This window comes from Bufo bufo, chromosome 4 (assembly GCF_905171765.1).
Source record: "Bufo bufo chromosome 4, aBufBuf1.1, whole genome shotgun sequence".
NCBI classification, from domain to species: domain Eukaryota; kingdom Metazoa; phylum Chordata; class Amphibia; order Anura; family Bufonidae; genus Bufo; species Bufo bufo.
Window position 1 is genome coordinate 499,527,482 of NC_053392.1, and position 20,835 is coordinate 499,548,316.

At 40.9% G+C, this 20,835-nt stretch overlaps 1 protein-coding gene across 2 annotated transcripts in view; it reads left to right on the forward strand.

Annotated features, from left to right (window-relative positions):
- RMDN2 (regulator of microtubule dynamics 2) overlaps positions 1–20,835 on the forward strand; it is a 124,977-nt gene that overhangs the window by 86,808 nt on the left and 17,334 nt on the right. For both annotated transcript variants that reach the window (XM_040429612.1, XM_040429611.1), the window contains exons 8-10: positions 2,696–2,794; positions 18,637–18,690; positions 19,050–19,130. In XM_040429612.1, coding sequence (XP_040285546.1) covers positions 2,696–2,794; positions 18,637–18,690; positions 19,050–19,130 — 234 coding nt within the window. The remainder of the gene's footprint in view (positions 1–2,695; positions 2,795–18,636; positions 18,691–19,049; positions 19,131–20,835) is intronic.

The following is a 20,835-nucleotide window of genomic DNA, read 5'->3' on the forward strand; positions in this document are numbered from 1 at the left end:
GCGCATCTAGGCCCTAAGGGTAAGACTGCGTGTTCACAAGACTATACATCATCACCATCATCATCAACAACAGAATGGCTTAAACAGAAGAAAATACCCTTTCTGGAGTGGCCCAGTCAGAGTCCTGACCTCAACCCGATTGAGATGCTGTGGCATGACCTCAAGAAAGCGATTCATACCAGACATCCCAAGAATATTGCTGAACTGAAACAGTTCTGTAAAGAGGAATGGTCAAGAATTACTCCTGACCGTTGTGCACGTCTGATCTGCAACTACAGGAAACGTTTGGTTGAAGTTATTGCTGCCAAAGGAGGTTCAACCAGTTATTAAATCCAAGGGTTCACATATTTTTTCCACCTGCACTGTGAATGTTTACATGGTGTGTTCAATAAAAACATGGTAACATTTAATTCTTTGTGTGTTATTAGTTTAAGCAGACTGTGATTGTCTATTGTTGTGACTTAGATGAAGATCAGATCACATTTTATGACCAATTTGTGCAGAAATCTATATCATTCCAAAGGGTTCACATACTTTTTCATGCAACTGTAAGCCAATAATTAAGCATATCCTCGATCTCCTGCTGCTGCTGCTGTTCCAGTGGTGTCTGGATCCCCACTGCACGCCACTTTCTGCGCGTGTCCGACATGGCATGAAATGGATGTTGTGTATGTCATTTGGTCAATCAGTGGCAGCAGCATTGACCCATCTGAGCATCATTCATAGCCATTTCCTGCCATGTCGGGACATGAGGAAGTACAGCGGAAACCAAGCACTGTCAGAATAAATCAGCAACATGAGTATAGGCATTTGTACCCTACTGCAAGCCTTTTTATTTAGCTGGAATTCCCCTTTACTTTTAGAATGCTATTGACTTTACTCACCTGTACAGAACACCATCATCACTTGCTGTCTCCAATGGGGCTCACAATATAAGTTCCCTGTAATATATCTTTGGAGTGTGAGACTAAACCAACGCAAACACAAGGAGAACACACAAACTCCATGCAGATTTTGCGCTTGGTCGGATTCGAACCTGAGCCTCTCTGCAATCCCAAAAATCTGCATGAACAGTTTGATGAGTCAACAGCAACTAATTTACAGTGTAGAGGTTGATTTATTTTTATTTTTTTACCTAATGCTTTTGATATTTTCTTTGATTTTGCAATGTAGTACAGGTGATCACGGAGTGATTTTCAGACATGAGACTGGATGGTGGCTTTGAGTTGTTTTATGTTGGCTAACTTGACTTTGGATAAGTAAATCATATTAACTGGAAAGTTATAAACTAATGTAGTCAGATAAACACGTTAATGCTAAACTATTTACCTATCACCATTAAAATTCTGTGGTTTTTGCAGGCAGCAGGTTATAGTGCAAAAGGAGCCAAGCAGGTACGCAAACCGCGTATCCGCAGAAAACGGAAGCCGCCAGTGTGCCTTCCTCAATTTGCGGAATGGAACGGACGGCCCATTTTAGAAATGCCTATTCTTGTCCGCAAAACAGACAAGAATAGGACATGCTATATTTTTTTGCGGGGCCACAGAACGGAGCAACGGATGCGGACAGCACACGGAGTGCTTTCCGCATTTGCGGCCCCATTGAAGTGAAGGGGTCCAAACCCGAGGCGCAAAAAATGTGAAAACAACGGTCGTGTGCATGAGGCCTTATACAGGGAAGGGTACCAGTCATTGAAAGGATGGCCATCTGGCTTCTAAGGCTTTCTTTGCTCTACACCATGCTGCATGCAGGTTGCACTGCGGCTTCTTGGTAAAAGGTTCTCTTGAAGACTGAGAAAAAATTTGAAATAATTCTTGCATATGAGTCCCAGGGGATCTGTAATTTTTCTCCTCCTTCTCGCATACCTGTATCTGGCTGTAAGATAACTGGCTGCAGAAGGGACCTTTCTCCACTGCTTTGTATACAACAGAAGAACAGGACTGCTAAACTCCACCCCTGACTAATCTGACAAAAATGGAGATCAGATGCAGAGTTCACAGGGGTTAAATTTCCAAGATTTCTAAGACTAGAGCAAGTGGAAAATCATGCAGACATGACTCATGTGACCTACCTTGTAAAGAAGAGAAAAAAAGAAAGAAAGCAAATAGATGTGATTTTATTAATTTCTAGAAATGCTGCTTAAAGAGGACCTTTCACCTGTATAAAACTATGTTAACTGAGTATGCTGCCATATAGAGCGGCGCCCGGGGATCTCACTGCACTTACTATTATCCCCGGGCGCCGCTCTGTTCTCCCGTTATAGGCTCCGGTACCTTTGCTTTTTAAGTTATAGTAGGCGGGTCTTCCCTTGTCCTGTGGGCGTCTCCTTCTCCTAGGCTGCAGCGCTGGCCAATCGCAGCGCACAGCTCACAGCCTGGGAGAAAAAAACCTCCCAGGCTGTGAGCGGTGTGCTGCGATTGGCCAGCGCTGCAGCCTAGCAGAAGGAGACGCCCACAGGACAAGGGAAGACCCGCCTACTATAACTTAAGAAGCAAAGGTACCGGAGCCTATAACGGGAGAACGGAGCGGCGCCCGGGGATAATAGTAAGTGCAGTGAGATCCCCGGGCGCCGCTCTATATGGCAGAATACTCAGTTAACATAGTTTATACAGGTGAAAGATCCTCTTTAAGGATAAATGCCTGATCTGAAGGAAATGTCTTGGTTGGACCTAATAAATTATTTCTGTTTCTTCAGGTTTCTCAGTTGTCCTGGATTGAGAGAAAAGTTGCTGCCACACTTTTTGGAAATCCCCCCACCTCGACAGTCCAAGAGGCACTGCAGAACTTTCTTAGGGTAAATATTTAAAGTTTCCACAAAAATGGGATCATAGCATCAGTTTACTTGTGATATCTTACTGTAAATGAATGATGGCATTAAAAGAAGTATTAGAAGAAGGCATAACACTTTATTTGGTGTCTGTGACATGAGACATTAACAGGATGTTGAGAAAGCAATGTGAAAATTGTGACACAATTTCTTAATGTTTGTACATCTCTAGAACACGCTCTAAACTCTGACAAGTTGGTTTCCATTCAGTATTCTCAAGTTTATCCTGTTAAAGACTGAGTAATTTTCAGTTTTTGTTTTTTAACTCCCTGCCTTCCCGGAGCCGTAACTTTCTTATTTTTCCATTCACATACAGTGGCATGCAAAGGTTTGGGCACCCCTAGTCAAAATTACTGTTACTGTTAACAGTTAAGCAAGTTTAAGATGAAATGATCTCCAAAAGGGATACAGTTAAAGATGACACATTCCCTTGGATTTTAAGCAAAACTTTTTATTTTCATCTTTTACATTTTCAAAAGAAAAAGGACCCAAAGAAAAAGTTTGGGCACCCTACATGGTTAGTACCTAGTAGCATCCCCTTTGGCAAGTAACGCAGCTTGTAAACACTTTTTGTAGCCAGCCAAGAGTCTTTCAATTCTTGTTTGAGGGATTTTCATTCATTCTTCCTTGCAAAAGTCTTCCAGTACTGTGAAATTCCTGGGCATTCACTGCTATTTTGAGGTCTATCCTCAGATTTTCTGTGAGGACCTTGGTAAAACCTTCAGCTTGTGCCTTTGGAGGTAGTATAATGTGGATTTTGAGGTGTGTTTAGGATCATTATCCATTTGTAGAAGTCATCCTCTTTTCATCTTCATCTTTTTTTACAGTTGGTGTTATGTTTGCTTCTAGAATCTGCTGGAATTCTATTGAATCCATTCTTCCCTCTGCCTGTGAAATGTTTCCCGTGCTATTGGCTGCAACACAACCCCAAAGCATGATTGATCTACCCCCGTGCTTAATAGTTGGAGAGGTGTTCTTTCCTTTTTTCTCCATACATACCTTTGCTCATTGTGGGTAAAGGGTTCTATATCCAAAATGCATCAGGCTTGTTTGGATGTTCTTTTGCTGAAGCTGAATTTTATGGTGAGGACGCAGAAGAGGTTTTCTTCTGGTGACTCTTCCATGAAGGCCATATTTGTGGAGGTGTTGCTGAACAACATATCACAACTCCAGAGTTTGCTAAATCTTCCTGAAGGTCTTATGCAGACAAGACTGGGTTCTGATTTGCCTTTCTAGTAATACTACAAGCAGCTGTCTCTTGGTCTTCAGACCTTCCCTTGACCTCCACTGTTCCTAATAACTGCCATTTCTTAATTACATTTCAAACTGAGGAGATGGCAACCTGAAAAAGCGTTGCTATCTTCTTATAGCCTTCTAGTGCTTTGTGGGCCTCAACCATTTTTAGAGTGTTAGGCCCCTTTCACACAAGCGAGTTTTCCCACGCGGGGGCACTACGTGACCTGAATGCATAGCACCCGCACTAAATCCTGGCCTATTCATTTCAATGGGTCTGTCTATATGAGCGTTTTTTTTCACGCATCAGTTCCTCGTTGTGTGAAAAACGCAGCATGTTCTATATTCTGCGTTTTTCACACAGCCCTGGCCCCATAGAAGTGAATGGGGCTTCAGTGAAAAAACGCATTGCATCCGCAAGCGAGTATGCAATAGGTTGTGCACTGATGTTGCTAAGAAATGTTGTTTGTAAACCTTCCGTTTTTTATCACCTGCGTGAAAAATGCATTAAAACGCATTGCATCCATGCGGAAAAAAACTGAACGCAATCGCAGACAAAACTGACTGAACTTGCAAAATGGTGCGAGTTCCCATTGACTTATATTGTGTGCCAGGATGGATCTGTTTGGCTCAGTTTCATCAGACTGCAAGTAGCGTTTTGGTGTCCGTCTCCAAAGTGGAATGAAGACTGAACTAATGCAAACTGATGCATTCTGAGCGGATCCTTTTCCATTCAGAATGCAAAATTATCAGTTTTGGACCGCTTGAGAGCCCTGAACGGATCTCACAAACGGAAAGCCAACACGAGAGTGTGAAAGTAGACTTTAACTGAACGCATCTGGAGCCAATCCGTCACGCTCGTGTGAAAGAGGCCTTAGGCAGCTGCTTAAAAGAACACATGGCCGCTGTTTTTTGGGACAAGGTTCGAGGAGTCTTGGTATTTATAAAACTTTGAAATTTGCATCATATGACCTTTCTTAAAAAGAATTGTGAACAAGCCTTAACCCTAACAGGCTGTAATGGTGCAGAACCCCAAACAACCAGACAGAGTTTAAACAATGGTGGATTTATTAAATGACGGCAGTACAGTCCATACCAGAAATAATATGCAGGTAACCAATCCAAATAATTTGTGCAGGAAAACTCACAAGGGACAGTCAGACCAGGCCAAAGTTCATATGCACAGAAATAGTCCGTGTAACGTAGTACCTAGGGACGAGACATTTCCAGGGTCCGATCCGAGGTCCAACACGAGACAAACTGTTCTGCATAGAAGTTTCCCACAGGCAGTCTCTAGAGATGGGATTGAGGAAGTCAGAGGTCATGCACAGGTAGTCTGGAAGAATGTGAACAGCAACATACACCCGGGTTGTCAAAACAACAGTGGGCACTGACCAGCCAGGGAGATCACCTCTTAAACACTTGCTAACCAATCACAGAGTGCCATGTGTCTATTCCTCATAGGCCATATGATTATCCTAATCCCTGACACTTGTGCTGCCTTGGCTGGTCATGATCACTTAACCCATGCCTGCCCTCTAATCTACTAGAGTTCATGTACAAGTATATTCCCTGTCAGCGGCCAACATAGTGAATAAGATGCGCGTACAATCGGCCGCGTAACCCTTTGCGAACCTCCTCTCAAGCGTGCACGCGGATGCTCAAGCGGCCCAGCATGGATACGTGATCGCGTTGGCACGGACGCCAGAACCGCATCCACCCGCAAAGGAGTCAGAACCGAAGATTCCGCAGGCACATGAGTGACCTGTCCCGCTACTCCAATGGGGTCCCCCGCAAGCCGAGCCCCACAAGAGTTCCTGGGGGCCCCAGTGGACCACGAAACAGGAGAGTGTCTTACACAGGCTATTTAAGGTCTGACACCTTGATCAAAATTATCTCAGCACTCAAATCTTCTTGGGTTCGCATAATTTTGCAAGGTACTCCTTTACTTCTTTTGCTATAACATTGTACAAAACCAAAATAATACAATGATATTGCTTTTCCCCCTTTAGGGCCCAGGACGAGAATGCTCGTCCTAAATGGCTGGTACTTTGCACCCCAGGACGAGCATTCTCGTCCTGCGGTCCTTCTCTTCCCCCACGTACGGTGCCACGATCAGCAGCACGGATCCGGCTGTCCACCAGCATCGGTGATATCGCCGATGCCAGTGGATTAACCCCTCATATGCCGCGGTCGGCGCTGACTGCAGCATATTGTAGGCTTGCACTCCCTCACCTTAGCCATCGGGGGACCCGTTGGCTGCCATGGCAGCCCCAAGCCATTCCAAGGCCTTGGGACCCGGCATGTACGGAGGCCTATGAAGCCCATCCCCCAGGCTTAGTCTCATAGGCAAACTATGAGTGTATTACAATGTGTAATACATTGATAGTCAATGCAGTACAATACAGATATATTGTGCTGCATTGAAACAGTGATCAGATCCTGTAATGTTGAAGACCCCTCAGATGAACACCGTCAAAAAAATAAAATAAAAACTGTGCTAAAAAACAAAACATTTTTTTTTTCTTACATCACTAAAAGTGCAAAAAATAAAAAAACGCCCCTTTCCCCTGATTTTATAATCAAAAAATTGAAAAAAAATTGAAAAAACCCACATATTAGGTAACGCTGCGTCCATAATGACCGGCTCTATAAATATATCACATGATCCACCCCGTCCGATAGACACCATAAATTTTTTTTAATAAAAACTGTGTCAAAAAAAGCAATTTTTGTCACCTTACATCACTAAAAACGCAACATCAAGCGATCAAAAAGGCGTATGCCCCCAAAAAGAGTACCGCAAAAAATGAGCCACTACATAGGACAATCGCCCCAAAAAAATAAAAAACTATGGCTCTCAGACTATGGAGACACTAAAACATGATTTTTTTTTTGGTTTCAAAAATGCTTCTATTCTGTTAAATGTAAAAAAAAATAAAAAAAAGTATACATATTAGATATCACTACATCCATAACAACCTGCTCTATAAGAATACCACATGACCTAACCCCTCAGGTGAACACCGTTAAAAAAAAAAAAAAAAAAAGTGTCAAAAAAGCAAAGTGTAATAGCAAGCGATCAAAAAGTCATACGCACCCCAAAATTGTACCAATCAAATCGTCATCTCATCACGCAAAAATGATACCCTACCGAAGAGAATCACCCAAAAATAAATAAATATGGCTCTCAGACTATGGAGACACTAAAACATGATTTATTTTTTTTGTTTAAAAAATATTAGTGTGTAAAACAGAAATAAATAAAAATATACATCGCCGCGTATGTAACAACCTTCTCTATAAAAATATCACATGATTTAACCCCTCAGGTGAACACCGTAAAAAATTTTTTATAAAAACTTTGTCAAAAGCCATTATGTCACCTTGCATCACAAAAAGTGTAATAGCAAGAGATCAAAGTCATATGCACCCCAAAATTGTACCAATCAAACCGTCATCTCATCCCGCAAAAATGATGCCCTATCTAAGACAATTGCCTAAAAAATAAAAAAAACTATGGCTCTCAGACTATGGAGACACTAAAACATGATTTTCTTTGGTTTAAAAAATGCTGTTATTGTGTGAAACATAAATAAATAAAAGAAAGTATACATATTGGGTAGTGCCACGTCCGTAACGACCTGCTCTATAAAAATATTACATGACCTAACCCCTCAGGTTAACACCGTAAATAATTTTTTATAAAAACGGTGTCAAAAAGCCATTTTGTCAACTTGCATCACAAAAAGTGTAATAGCAAGCGATCAAACAGTCATACGCACGCCAAAATAGTACCAATCAAACTATCATCTCATACTGAAAAAAATGAGCCCCTACATAAGACAGTTGCCCAAAAATTTTTAAAAAACTATGGCTTTCAGAATATGGAGATCGGTTTGCGGCTTTTACCTCTGCTTGCGGTGGTGATCGGGCGTGCCATCGGGTCCACATGCGGCTGTAGGGGGGACCCGATGGCATGGAAGGCAGCGTGATGCCTAAGGCCGGTGACGAGCCTGTGAGATCCAGCCCCCTGGATCTCACAGGCCGGAAGCTGTATGAGTAATACACACTGTATTACTCATACAGCCAATGCATTCCAATACAGAAGTATTGGAATGCATTGTAAAGGATTAGACCCCCCAAAAGTTCAAGTCCCAAAGTGGGACAAAAAATAAAGTGACAAAAAAAATTGAAAAAATAACGTTTTCCCCCAAAAAATTAAAAGTTTCAAGTAAAAATAAACAAAAACGTCATTTTCCCCAAATAAAGTAAGGCTACTTTCACACTAGCGTTCGGAGCGGGTCCGTCTGATGTTTCATCAGACGGATCCGTTCCTATAATGCAGACGTTTGCATCCGTTCAGAACGGATCCGTCTGCATTATAACTTAGAAAAATTTCTAAGTGTGAAAGTAGCCTGAGCGGATCCGTTCAGACTTTACATTGAAAGTCAATGGGGGACGGATCCGTTTGAAGATTGAGCCATATGATGTCATCTACAAGCGGATCCGTCCCCATTGACTTCCATTATAAGTCTGGACGGATCCGCTCGCCTCCGCACGGCCAGGCGGATACCCGAACGCTGCAAGCAGCGTTCAGGTGTCCGCTCACTGAGCGGAGCGGAGGCTGAGCGCTGGCAGACGGATGCATTCTCAGTGGATCCGCCTCCACTGAGAATGCATTAGGGCCGGGCGACTGCGTTCAGGGCCGCTTGTGAGCCCCTTCAAACGGAGCTCACGAGCGGACACCTGAACGCAGGTGTGAAAGTAGCCTAAAAAAAAATTGGGAAAAAATAGGGGGGGGGGGAGTATACATATTAGGTATCGCCGCGTCCGTATCGACCGGCTCTATAAACATATCACATGACCTAACCCCTCAGATGAACACCGTAAAAAATAAAAACTGTGCTAAATAAACAATTCTTTTGGCACCTTACATCACAAAAAGTACAACAGCAAGCGATCAAAAAGGCGTTTGCCCACCAAAATAGTACCAATCTAACCGTCACCTCATCCCGAAAAATCATACCCTACCCAAGGTAATCGCCCAAAAACTGAAAAAATTATGGCTCTCAGACTATGGAAACACTAAAACATGATTTTTTTTTTTTGCTTCAAAAAGAAATCATTGTGTAAAACTTACATAAATAAAAAAAAAGTATACATATTAGGTATTGCCGCATCCGTGACAACCTGTTCTATAGAAATATCACATGATCTAACCTGTCAGATGAATGTTGTAAATAACAAAAAATAAAAACTGTGCCAAAACAGCTATTTCTTGTTATCTTGCCTCATAAAAAGTGTAATATAGAGCAACCAAAAATCATATGTACCGTAAACTAGTACCAACAATACTGCCACCCTATCCCGTAGTTTCTAAAATGGGGCCACTTTTTTGGAGTTTCTACTCTAGGGGTGCATCAGGGGGGCTTCAAATGGGACATGGTGTCAAAAAAACCAGTCCAGCAAAACCTGCCTTCCAAAAACCGTATGGCATTCCTTTCCTTCTGCGCCCTGCCGTGTGCCCGTACAGCGGTTTACGACCACATATGGGGTGTTTCTGTAAACTACAGAATCTGGGCCATAAATATTGAGTTTGGTTTGGCTGTTAACCCTTGCTTTGTAACTGGAAAAAAATGATAAAAATGGAAAATCTGCCAAAAATGTGAAATTTTGAAATTGTATCTCTCTTTTCCATTAATTCTTGTGGAACACCTAAAGGGTTAAAAAAAAGTTAGTAAAATCAGTTTTGAATACCTTGAGGGGTGTAGTTTCTAGAATGGGGTCATTTTTGGGTGGTTTCTATTATGTAAGCCTCGCAAAGTGACTTCAGACCTGAACTGGTCCCTAAAAATTGGGTTTTTTAAAATGTAAGAAAAATTTCAAGATTTGCTTCTAAACTTCTAAGCCTTGTAACATCCCCAAAAAATAAAATATCATTCCCAAAATGATCCAAACATGAAGTAGATATATGGGGAATGTAAAGTAATAACTATTTTTGGAGGTATTACTATGTATTATAGAAGTAGAGAAATTGAAACTTGGAAATTTGCAATTTAAAAAAAAAAATTGGTAAATTTGATATTTTTTTATAAATAAAAATTAAGTTTTTTGACTTTGTTTTACCAGTGTCATGAAGTACAATATGTGATGAAAAAACAATCTCAGAATGGCCTGGATAAGTCAAAGCGTTTTAAAGTTATCAGCACTAAAGTGACACTGGTCAGATTTTCAAAAAATGGCCGGGTCTTGAAGGTGAAATAAGGCTGAGTCCTTAAGGGGTTAAAGGGAGTCTGTCAGCAGTTGTGACCATTCTAAACTACACAGGACACGGTAAAATGTTAAAAAGAAAAAAAATGTCAAAGATACCTTTTCTTAAGCATCTGTTGTCAGATGATCTCATGTTCAAGTCTCATAGGGGGACTTTAAAAAGTGAAGAAAAAAATACAAACATGCCTTTTCTGGAGCTTTTATTATCAGGAGTAGTCTGATTATGAACTTTATTCTGCCAAATTCTGCTCCTGCAAGTGTGGTTCACAGTAAAGTTCACTCTGCATCGTGGCTGCTTTACATCTCATCCCCTCTTCTCTGGGTGACAACTGTGGTGTACTCCTGGTTGGATGTTTCAGCTGTTACTCAGAGCAGAGGGGGAAGGGCAGTGAATCAACTCAGTGCAAAAACATTTCACAGGGAAGCTATACACCCTGGGCATTTGCAGGACCAGAACCTGGCAATATAAAAATTTATATTAACATTACTTGTGATGGAAAAAGCTCTACAAAAAGTAGGTTTGTACTACTCTCCAGCCTTTACCTAGTCCTGTCAGCAGTTTAGTATAGTCAAAACTGCTACAGACTCCCCTGAAATTGAGCTGTTACATAGCTGTAACGGGTTCTATAGCCAAACATTGTGCTGACTGCTCTGAATAGTATAGTCTAAGGGGATATACAGGCATTCACAAGAGACTGCCATGAAGCAGGATTGACTTGGCACGACCTCGGTTTGTCTTCAGAGTAGTCGTGGACTGACAGTGTAGCAGGTGACCCAAAAGAAGAGTGGTCAGTTAGCTGGGTTTAAAACCAGAGAAGCACAGCAGGTACAAAGGGCAAAACAGAATCAAGTTCAATGAACAGTCCTGAAGTCATTTACTAACTCTCACTTAAACAAGGGTTAATCCAGAAGACATGGTTAAGAGCAAAGCTGAGGTCAGAGTAACAGGATATCCACGGTAAGCTATCAAACACTGAACCAGACAGTAAACTCAACAACTAGCCTCAGAGAGCTGGAGGAAATACTTACATTGCATCAACTGCTGGGTGTGGAAACATAGCAGAGTCCAGATAGCAAGGGAGTAACAGTGAAGTTGAATATGCCAAAAAGATCATCTATTAATATGATTGTACAACTAGCACACATGTTGGCCAACCCTTACATCACCATTGCCAGAACGGCAGTGACCAGCATAAGGCAAGTTCATGACTTGAGGTCAATGTACAACTTGTATGCAGTAAGCTCATGAGCTCCCCCCAGTGGTGACTGTAGTCAGTGAGAATTCTATCTATCCATGGTATTTGACGCCCTGTTCAAAAAATTGAAACTGATCCATGGAAAAATGGTGTTCAGGGTAGAGGCACTTTAAGAGTCTATATAACCCCTTAGGGACCGGGCTCATTTTCACCTTAAGGACCAGGCCATTTTTTGCAAATCTGACCAGTGTCACTTGTGGTAACAACTTTAAAACGCTTTGACTTATCCAGGCCATTCTGAGATCGTTTTTTCGTCACATATTGTACTTCATGACACTGGTAAAATGGAGTAAAAAAAAAATCATTTTTATTTTTTTAAAAAATACCAAATTTGGAAAAATTTGCAAATTTCCAAGTTTCAATTTCTCTACTTCTATAATACATAGTAATACCTACAAAAATAGCTACTACTTTACATTCCCCATATGTCTACTCCATGTTTGGATCATTTTGGGAATGACATTTTATTTTTTGGGGGATGTTATAAGGCTTAGAAGTTTAGAAGCAAATCTTGAAATTTTTCAGAAATGTTCAAAACCCACTTTTTAAGGACCAATTCAGGTCTGAAGTCACTTTGTGAGGCTTACATAATAGAAACCACCCAAAAATGAACCCATTCTAGAAACTACACCCTCAAGGTATTCAAAACTGATTTTACAAACTTTGTTAACCCTTTAGGTGTTCCACAAGAATTAATGGAAAATAGAGATACAATTTTAAAATTTCACTTTTTTTAGCAGATTTTCCATTTTTATAATTTTTTTCCAGTTACAAAGCAAGGGTTAACAGCCAAACGAAACTCAATATTTATGGCCCAGATTCTGTAGTTTACAGAAACACCCCATATGTGGTCGTAAACCGCTGTACAGGCACACGGCAGGGCGCAGAAGGAAAGGAATGCCATACGGTTTTTGGAAGGCAGATTTTGCTGGACTGGTTTTTTGACACCATGTCCCATTTGAAGCCCCCCTGATACACCCCTAGAGTAGAAACTCCAAAAAAAATGACCCCATTTTAGAAACTACGGGATAGGGTGGCAGTTTTGTTGGTACTAGTTTAGGGTACATATGATTTTTGGTTGCTCTATATTTCACTTTTTGTGAAGCAAGGTAACAAGAAATAGCTGTTTTGGCACCGTTTTTATTTTTTGTTATTTACAACATTTATCTGACAGGTTAGATCATGTGGTATTTTTATAGACCAGGTTGTCACGGACGCGGCAATACCTAATATGTATACAATTTTTTATTTATGTAAGTTTTACACAATTATTTCATTTTTTAAACAAAAAAAAATCATGTTTTAGTGTCTCCATATTCTGAGAGCCATAGTTTTTTCAGTTTTTGGGTGATTATCTTAGGTAGGGTCTCATTTTTTGCGGGATGAGATGACGGTTTTATTGGCACTATTTTGGGGTGCTTATGACTTTTTGATCGCTTGCTATTACACTTTTTGTGATGTAAGGTGACAAAAACTGTCTTTTTTTACACCGTTTTATTTATTTATTTTTACGTTGTTCACCTGAGGGGTTAGGTCATGTGATATTTTTATAGAGCAGGTTATTACGGATGCGGCGATACCTAATATGTATACTTTTTTTTATTTACTTAAGTTTTACACAATAACATCTGACAGGTTAGATCATGTGGTATTTTTATAGACCAGGTTGTCACGGATGCGGCGATACCTAATATGTATACAATTTTTTTATTTATGTAAGTTTTACACAATTATTTCATTTTTATAACAAAAAAAATCATGTTTTAGTGTCTCCATATTCTGAGCCATAGTTTTTTTTTTTGGGCGATTATCTTAGGTAGGGGCTCATTTTTTGCGGGATGAGGTGACGGTTAGATTGGTACTATTTTGGTGGGCATACGCCATTTTGATCGCTTGCTGTTGTACTTTTTGTGATGTAAGGTGACAAAAAAATTGTTTATTTAGCACAGTTTTTATTTTTTATTTTTTACGGTGTTCATCTGAGGGGTTAGTTAATGTGATATATTTATAGAGCCGGTCGATACGAAAGCGGCGATACCTAATATGTAAACTTTTTTTTTTTCTCCCTAATTTTTACCAATTTTTTTTTTACTTTATTTGGGGAAAATGACGTTTTTGTTTATTTTTACTTGAAACTTTTAATTTTTGGGGGGGGGAACTTTTTTTTTTCAACTTTTTTTTTTCAACTTTTTTTTCACTTTATTTTTTCTCCCACTTTGGGACTTCAACTTTTGGGGGTCTAATCCCCTTTACAATGCATTCCAATACTTCTGTATTGGAATGCATTGGCTGTATGAGTAATACTGTGTGTATTACTCATACAGCTTCCGGCCTGTGAGATCCAGGGGGCTGGATCTCACAGGCTCGTCACCAGAAGGCAGTGCGATGCCTAAGGAAGGCAGCGCGCAGCCTTCCATGCCATCAGGTCCCCCCTACAGCCGCACGGGGACCCGATGGCACTGCCGCCAGCCGCCGCCGCAACCTGGAAAAGTCGCAAATTGCAGGTGTCCCCGGGTGCCTGCTCAATGATTTTAGCAGGCACCTTGTTCCGATCACCGCCCGCCGGGCGTCGGTGATCGGAACTACACATGACTTACCGGTATGTCATGTGTCCGAAACAGGTTAAAGGGAACCTGTCACTGAGATTTTGGGTATAGAGCTGAGGACATGGGTTGCTAGATGGCCGCTAGCACATCCGCAATACCCAGTCCCCATAGCTCTGTGTGCTTTTATTGTGTAAAGAAACCGATTTGATACATATGCAAATTTACCTGAGATGACTCCTGTCCCTGAGATGAGTCAGGGACAGGACTCATCTCAGGTTAATTTGCATATGTATGAAATCGGTTTTTTTTACACCATGAAAGCACACAGAGCTATGGGGACTGGGTATTGCGGATGTGCGATCGGCCATCTAGCAACCAATGTCCTCAGCTCTATATCCAAAATCCCGGTGACAGGTTTCCTTTAACAGCAGTGGAAAAAAAAAAGAGAAATATGAGAAGCTATTTGTTATTCAAAATCGGACCTGTTAGAGTGAAAGGAGCCCCAATAAGTAGGTGAAGAATGAAATTACATTAATTCTAAGGTCTATATGTATAATATATTATATAGTTTAAAAAATATTGAGGTAGTCATATGTAGCATTAGTAAAGTCAAGGGATTCCTGCTTGGTGACTAAGAATATTTTATCAGTGGATCGAGCAGGAATAATTTACTATCGTCTTCCTCAGCAGTGCCTCAGAGTCCTCTCCAGATTATGTTTGTTTAGGCTGGGTTCAGACCTGAGCGTATTTGATATGCGCGTTTAACGCGCGTTTTTGTCGCGCGTTTTTATGCGCGTTTTTTGCAATAGTAAACGCGCGTTTGACGCGCGTTTGTGTGATTGACTGCAATGTCCTATGGCCACAAACGCGCGTCAAAACGCCCCAAAGAAGCTCAAGAACTTGTTTGAGCGTAGGGCGTTTTTCAGCGCGTTCAAACGCGCTGTAAAACGCTCAAGTGAGAACCAGGGCCATAGGGAAGCATTGGTTTTCATGTGTTGAGCGTTTTACAGCGCGTTTGAACGCGCTGTAAAACGCTCAAGTGTGAACCCAGCCTTACTGAGTGACTTTGTGCTAGAACATACAGTATTGGTATAAAGTGGATTATTCATGACCTTTTGTTAAAAATTGCAGATATTGGCTTTAAGCAGAATTATTGTCATATGCATCTCTCTCCTGACAAGGGTGTATTTTGTAAGAGACATCACAATGATTACCAGACAGTGTGTAGTACTGTGTCATCTTTTTAAAATGAGTCTGAAATCACATGTTCTAATTGCAAACATTATTGTTCCTCATAGTCATGACACTTTGGTCTTCATTTCCCCATTGAGTCACAATATTTCCTTAATTTGTTGTTATCCAGAATCTTTAAAAAAATGAATACATCATTGTCATGTGGCAGAATTTAAATACAATATAATTTAAATCTATCTATCATTTCCCCAGTTAAGTCCAAACTGCCCTTCAGTTATTCTGAAGAACAAATAGTGGGTTCAACAGTCAAACCTGTAAATTGTCATATGAAGGCTATAAACGGTGACAGAGAAAATGTGTTATTAGTTTATAACATGTTTTGTATAATTTTTTTAATGAATGATATTTTGCGTTGTTTGGCTTCTATAGCTTCTTAGTGTAATAGAATATAGCCGTTGCAGAATGCAATTATTTGATAAATCCATGATCACATGGATGGCTCTTTCTCCTGTCCGCCATCAGCTATGAATTCCGTATAGGAGAAGATGGCCTTTGACTGATTTATAACAGGATAGCATTTTACAGCAGACTATGTAATCAGACTAATCTTGTAAAATCTTGCAGGCAGGGTCCTCTACCCCTCTGTACTAGTCGGTTAATATGTTTCATGCTTATTTTACGTTTTATTATTTTATTATGTATGTGTACCCCTTCTTAGATGTGCAATGCCATGGAAATAATGGCACTTTCAAATGAATACAGTAATAATAAAATAATCAGTAAAGAAAATCTGGCTACAGACTTGTTCATAGCCTTTATCTCTCAATTCCCTTTCACCCTCTGCAAATAGTCTGTGTTCTGGAAAATTTGGGTTGAATTTCCAAATTTTAAAATCTGTTCGCTCATTTCTAACTAGATACTTTTTAATCTGATCTCCAGTACTCAGACTAATTAGCAAAGCATACCTGCAATAACTCACACAGCACTATCTGGGTCCATTCTCTTGTCTTAGATGCTGCTGTTCTGCTCCAGTTATGTAAATGGTACTGAGCTGAAGGAAGGACCATACATGGTTGCATGCCCTGAGTGGTGCTGCGTCGCATACTGCAGGGAAGGGGCACTCCAGCAAGCAAATCGCCCCCTTTTTTCTTTGTGTTCATTCTAGGGAACTGATCCCCACGGATCACACATTTGATGGTCTATCCTAAAACTAAGGCTACTTTCACACTCGCGTTTTGTGCGGATCCGTCATGGATGGATCCGTTCAGATAATACAACCGTCTGCATCCGTCCAGAACGGATCCGTTTGTATTATCTTTAACATAGCCAAGACGGATCCGTCTTGAACACCATTGAAAGTCAATGGAGGACGAATCAGTTTTCTATTTTGTCAGTGAAAACGGATCCGTCCCCATTGACTTACATTGTGTGCCAGGACGGATCCGTTTGGCTCAGTTTCATCAGACGGACACCAAAACGCTGCCAGCAGCATTTTGGTGTGCGTCTCCAAAGCAGAATGGAGACTGAACCCTTTTCCATTGAGAATGCATTAGGGCAAAACTGATCCGTTTTGGACCGCTTGTGAGAGCCCTGAACGGATCTCACAAACGGAAAGCCAAAACGCGAGTGTGAAAGTAGACTAAGGCCATCAAAGTTGTATCCTGGAAAAACCCTTGAAGTATCAATAAAGAACCTATTTTTTATTAATGATTGTAGATTTCAGTTTTAAATGGGCAATTAACTCTAATATACTGTATATATACCTAATGGGAACCTGTCACCTGGATTTTGTATATAGATCTGAGGACATGGGTTGCTAGATGGCCTCTAGCACATCCACAATTCCCAGTCCCCATAGCTCTGTGTGCTTTTATTGCGTAAAAAAAACGATTTGATACATATGCAAATTAACCTGAGATGAGTCAGAGCATGAAAATATGACTCTTCTCTGGTCACACAAGTAAGATATGACTCTTTTATATTAATTTGCATAAAAGGCGGGAAGTACAAAAATGCATAATACTTATTGAATTTGTGTACAAATAAAATTAAAAGTGTAATTTATATGTTTAGGGTAAGACAATGAACATTTAGAAACGCTCAGTGAGGGTAGCATAGTAGAGGTGACAGGTTCCCTTTAGGCCTCTTTCACACGGGCGTTGCGGGAAAATGTGCGGTTGCGTTACGGGAACACCCGCGATTTTTCCGCGCGAGTGCAAAACATTGTAATGCATTTTGCACTCGCGTGAGAAAAATCGCGCATGTTTGGTACCCAAACCCGAACTTCTTCACAGAAGTTCGGGCTTGGGTTAGGTGTTCTATAGATTGTATTATTTCCCCTTATAACATAGTTATAAGGGAAAATAATAGCATTCTGAATACAGAATGCATAGTAAAATAGCGCTGGAGGGGTTAAAAAAAAATAAAAAAATCATTTAACTCACCTTAGTCCACTTGATCGCGATGCCCGGCATCTCCTTCTGTCTCCTTTACTGAACAGGACCTGTGGTGAGCATTCATTACAGGTCAAGGACCTGTGGTGACATCACTCCGGTCATCACATGATCCATCACCATGGTAAAAGATCATGTGATGGATCATGTGATGACCGGAGTGACGTCACCACAGGTCCTTGACCTGTAATGAATGCTTACCACAGGTCCTGTTCAGTAAAGGAGACAGAAGGAGATGCCGGGCATCGCGATCAAGTGGACTAAGGTGAGTTTAATTAAAAAAAATATATAATTTAACCCCTCCAGCGCTATTTTACTATGCATTCTGTATTCAGAATGCTATTATTTTCCCTTATAACCATGTTATAAGGGAAAATAATAATGATCGGGTCTCCATCCCGATCGTCTCCTAGCAACCGTGCGTGAAAATCGCACCGCATCCGCACTTGCTTGCGGATGCTTGCTATTTTCACGCAACCACATTCACTTCTATGGGGCCTGCGTTGCGTGAAAAACGCAGAATATAGAGCATGCTGCGATTTTCACGCAACGCACAAGTGATGCGTGAAAATCACTGCTCATGTGAACAGCCCCATAGAAATGAATGGGTCGGTATTCAGTGCGGGTGCAATGCGTTCAACTCGCGCATCGCATCCGCGCGGAATACTCGCCCGTGTAAAAGGGGCCTTAATGTCTCTAAAAATCATTGTGTTTAACTTGTAAGAGCAAGAGTATTCAATTTTGATTACAAAGAGAAAATTAATAATGTCTCTCCTTTTATTTCTTTTGCCCCGGTATTTATTGTACCTTTGTTTGCTTTTAGATTTCTTTTTAATATTTTCTTTTAATTATAGGCTGAAGAAATGCAGCCTGGCTACTCCAAATACAACTACATGTATATGGCAAAGGTAGGAAGAATATTTTGAAGGTACAGCCCTAAGGCGTCGTACACACTGTCCTCACCATTCTAGATCTGTGTTTCAGAGCTTCCTTAGCCTGCTGTATGCCTTTACAGTGCTTTAGCGTGATTCTGATTTTATATGGATTCATACAAACTGCATGAGGAAAAAAACCATGCCGTGCCCCATGACAATGCTTATTATTGATGCAGTCACCATTAAAAGCAAAGGCACCATATAGCAGCTTTTATCTGTAATACAACTAGTAGGGACTTTGTGTCCCTGTACAGTTTACTGTCCCTCATTAAGGTCTGTGGATTGTATTGCTTTACTGTTTTTACTTTACTGTTCTTTATATTTCATCCCAGTGCTACAAGGACCTAGGACAAAAAGCTGTTGCACTGAAATACTGTGATGAAGCATCCGCAATGCCATCAGTAACTAGAGAGGTGAGGACTATCACTAATAGGGTGCTAATGCAGTTCAATCGATATTAAATTGATTGAATCACTGGCCGACAAGCTATGGTTTTTGCTGACCTTTGTGAGATTTCAGACTTATGTATGCATTTTGTATATGGCGACAGATTTTATTTAAAGTCATACCCTATTGCATACATCCTCGGCAGTGATAACAACACCGTAAATGGCCAAAAGGCATTATTGGTGTTAATGCGACAAATCCAAGTAATTATTTTTTTTTTTCAATAAAACTTTGCTTTGTGCACAACTGTTTTGTAATGCTGAAACAAGAGAGGGTCACCCTCTGTACAGCCTTTCTTTGACCCCAGGAGCTTGCTAAAACAAGCTGATTGATGAGAGTAGCTGGGGTCAGACCCTTACCGATTGTTATAAGGATAGGCCATCAATATTAGGCTCCATTCACACATCCGCAATTCCGTTCCGCATTTTGCGGAACGGAATTGCGGACCCACTCATTTCTATGGGGCCGCACGATGTGCGGACCCGCACTTCCGGGTCCGCATTTCCGATCCCCAAAAAAATAGAACATGCCCTAATTGCCGACAAGAATAGGCATGTTCTATTAGTGCCGGCGATGTGCGGTCCGCCAAATGCGGAACGCACATTGCTGGTGTCCGTGTTTTGAGGATCCGTGGATCTGCAAAACACACACGGATGTGTGAATGGACCCTTACAGTCCTGGAAAACCCATTTAAACTCCAGAGGATTGTTCTGCAGGTACTTGGGTGTTCCCTTTGTCACAGTATTGTTCGGATTTTGAAGTGAATCATTCACAAATACTGAAATTACTAAAATAGCACATTTCTTTCGGAGAAAGTTGTCATTGAAGTCAGGACTGCAGACACAATGCCTACCAAAGTGAACACATGTAGTCTGGGGAATTGTTTCACACTGACACTGTACTGATTAACTCATAGAAAGTATTTTGACACGCGAGAAGAGGTTTTCCTTTCCAGTAACGTATTTCGACAGTGGGTTTGACTCTACCAGTAGTCATCCTCGCAGCATGTTGTGCAGTTAACTTCAGTTCTATAGGTGATTTGTTGTAACCTATCTCTATAGCATACAGATCTGTGTGCAGCTGAAGTAGCTCTATCATGCAAATAACTCATTTCTAATTTTCATAAATAGACTCTTACATTCATTACTTAGCCAAAAGGTGATAATGATTATCTCTAGTATTCTTTGCCAAGTCTTCTGGGGTGGTGGAGGATTTTCTACGTGGCACGTATAAAATGTTTAGATTTTAAATCCAGGCTTGCAGGCATAAAGGTTTGCAACATGTTTCTACCCTTTTTAAAAGAGCTGGCCCACCAAATACACTGCTCAAAAAAATAAAGGGAACACTTAAACAACACAATGTAACTCCAAGTCAATCACACTTCTGTGAAATCAAACTGTCCACTTAAGAAGCAACACGGAGTGACAATCAATTTCACATGCTGTTGTGCAAATGGGATAGACAACAGGTGGAAATTATAGGCAATTAGCAAGACACCCCCAATAAAGGAGTGGTTCTGCAGGTGGTGACCACAGACCACTTCTCAGTTCCTATGCTTCCTGGCTGATGTTTTGGTCACTTTTGAATGCTGGCGGTGCTTTCACTCTAGTGGTAGCATGAGATGGAGTCTACAACCCACACAAGTGGCTCAGGTAGTGCAGCTTATCCAGG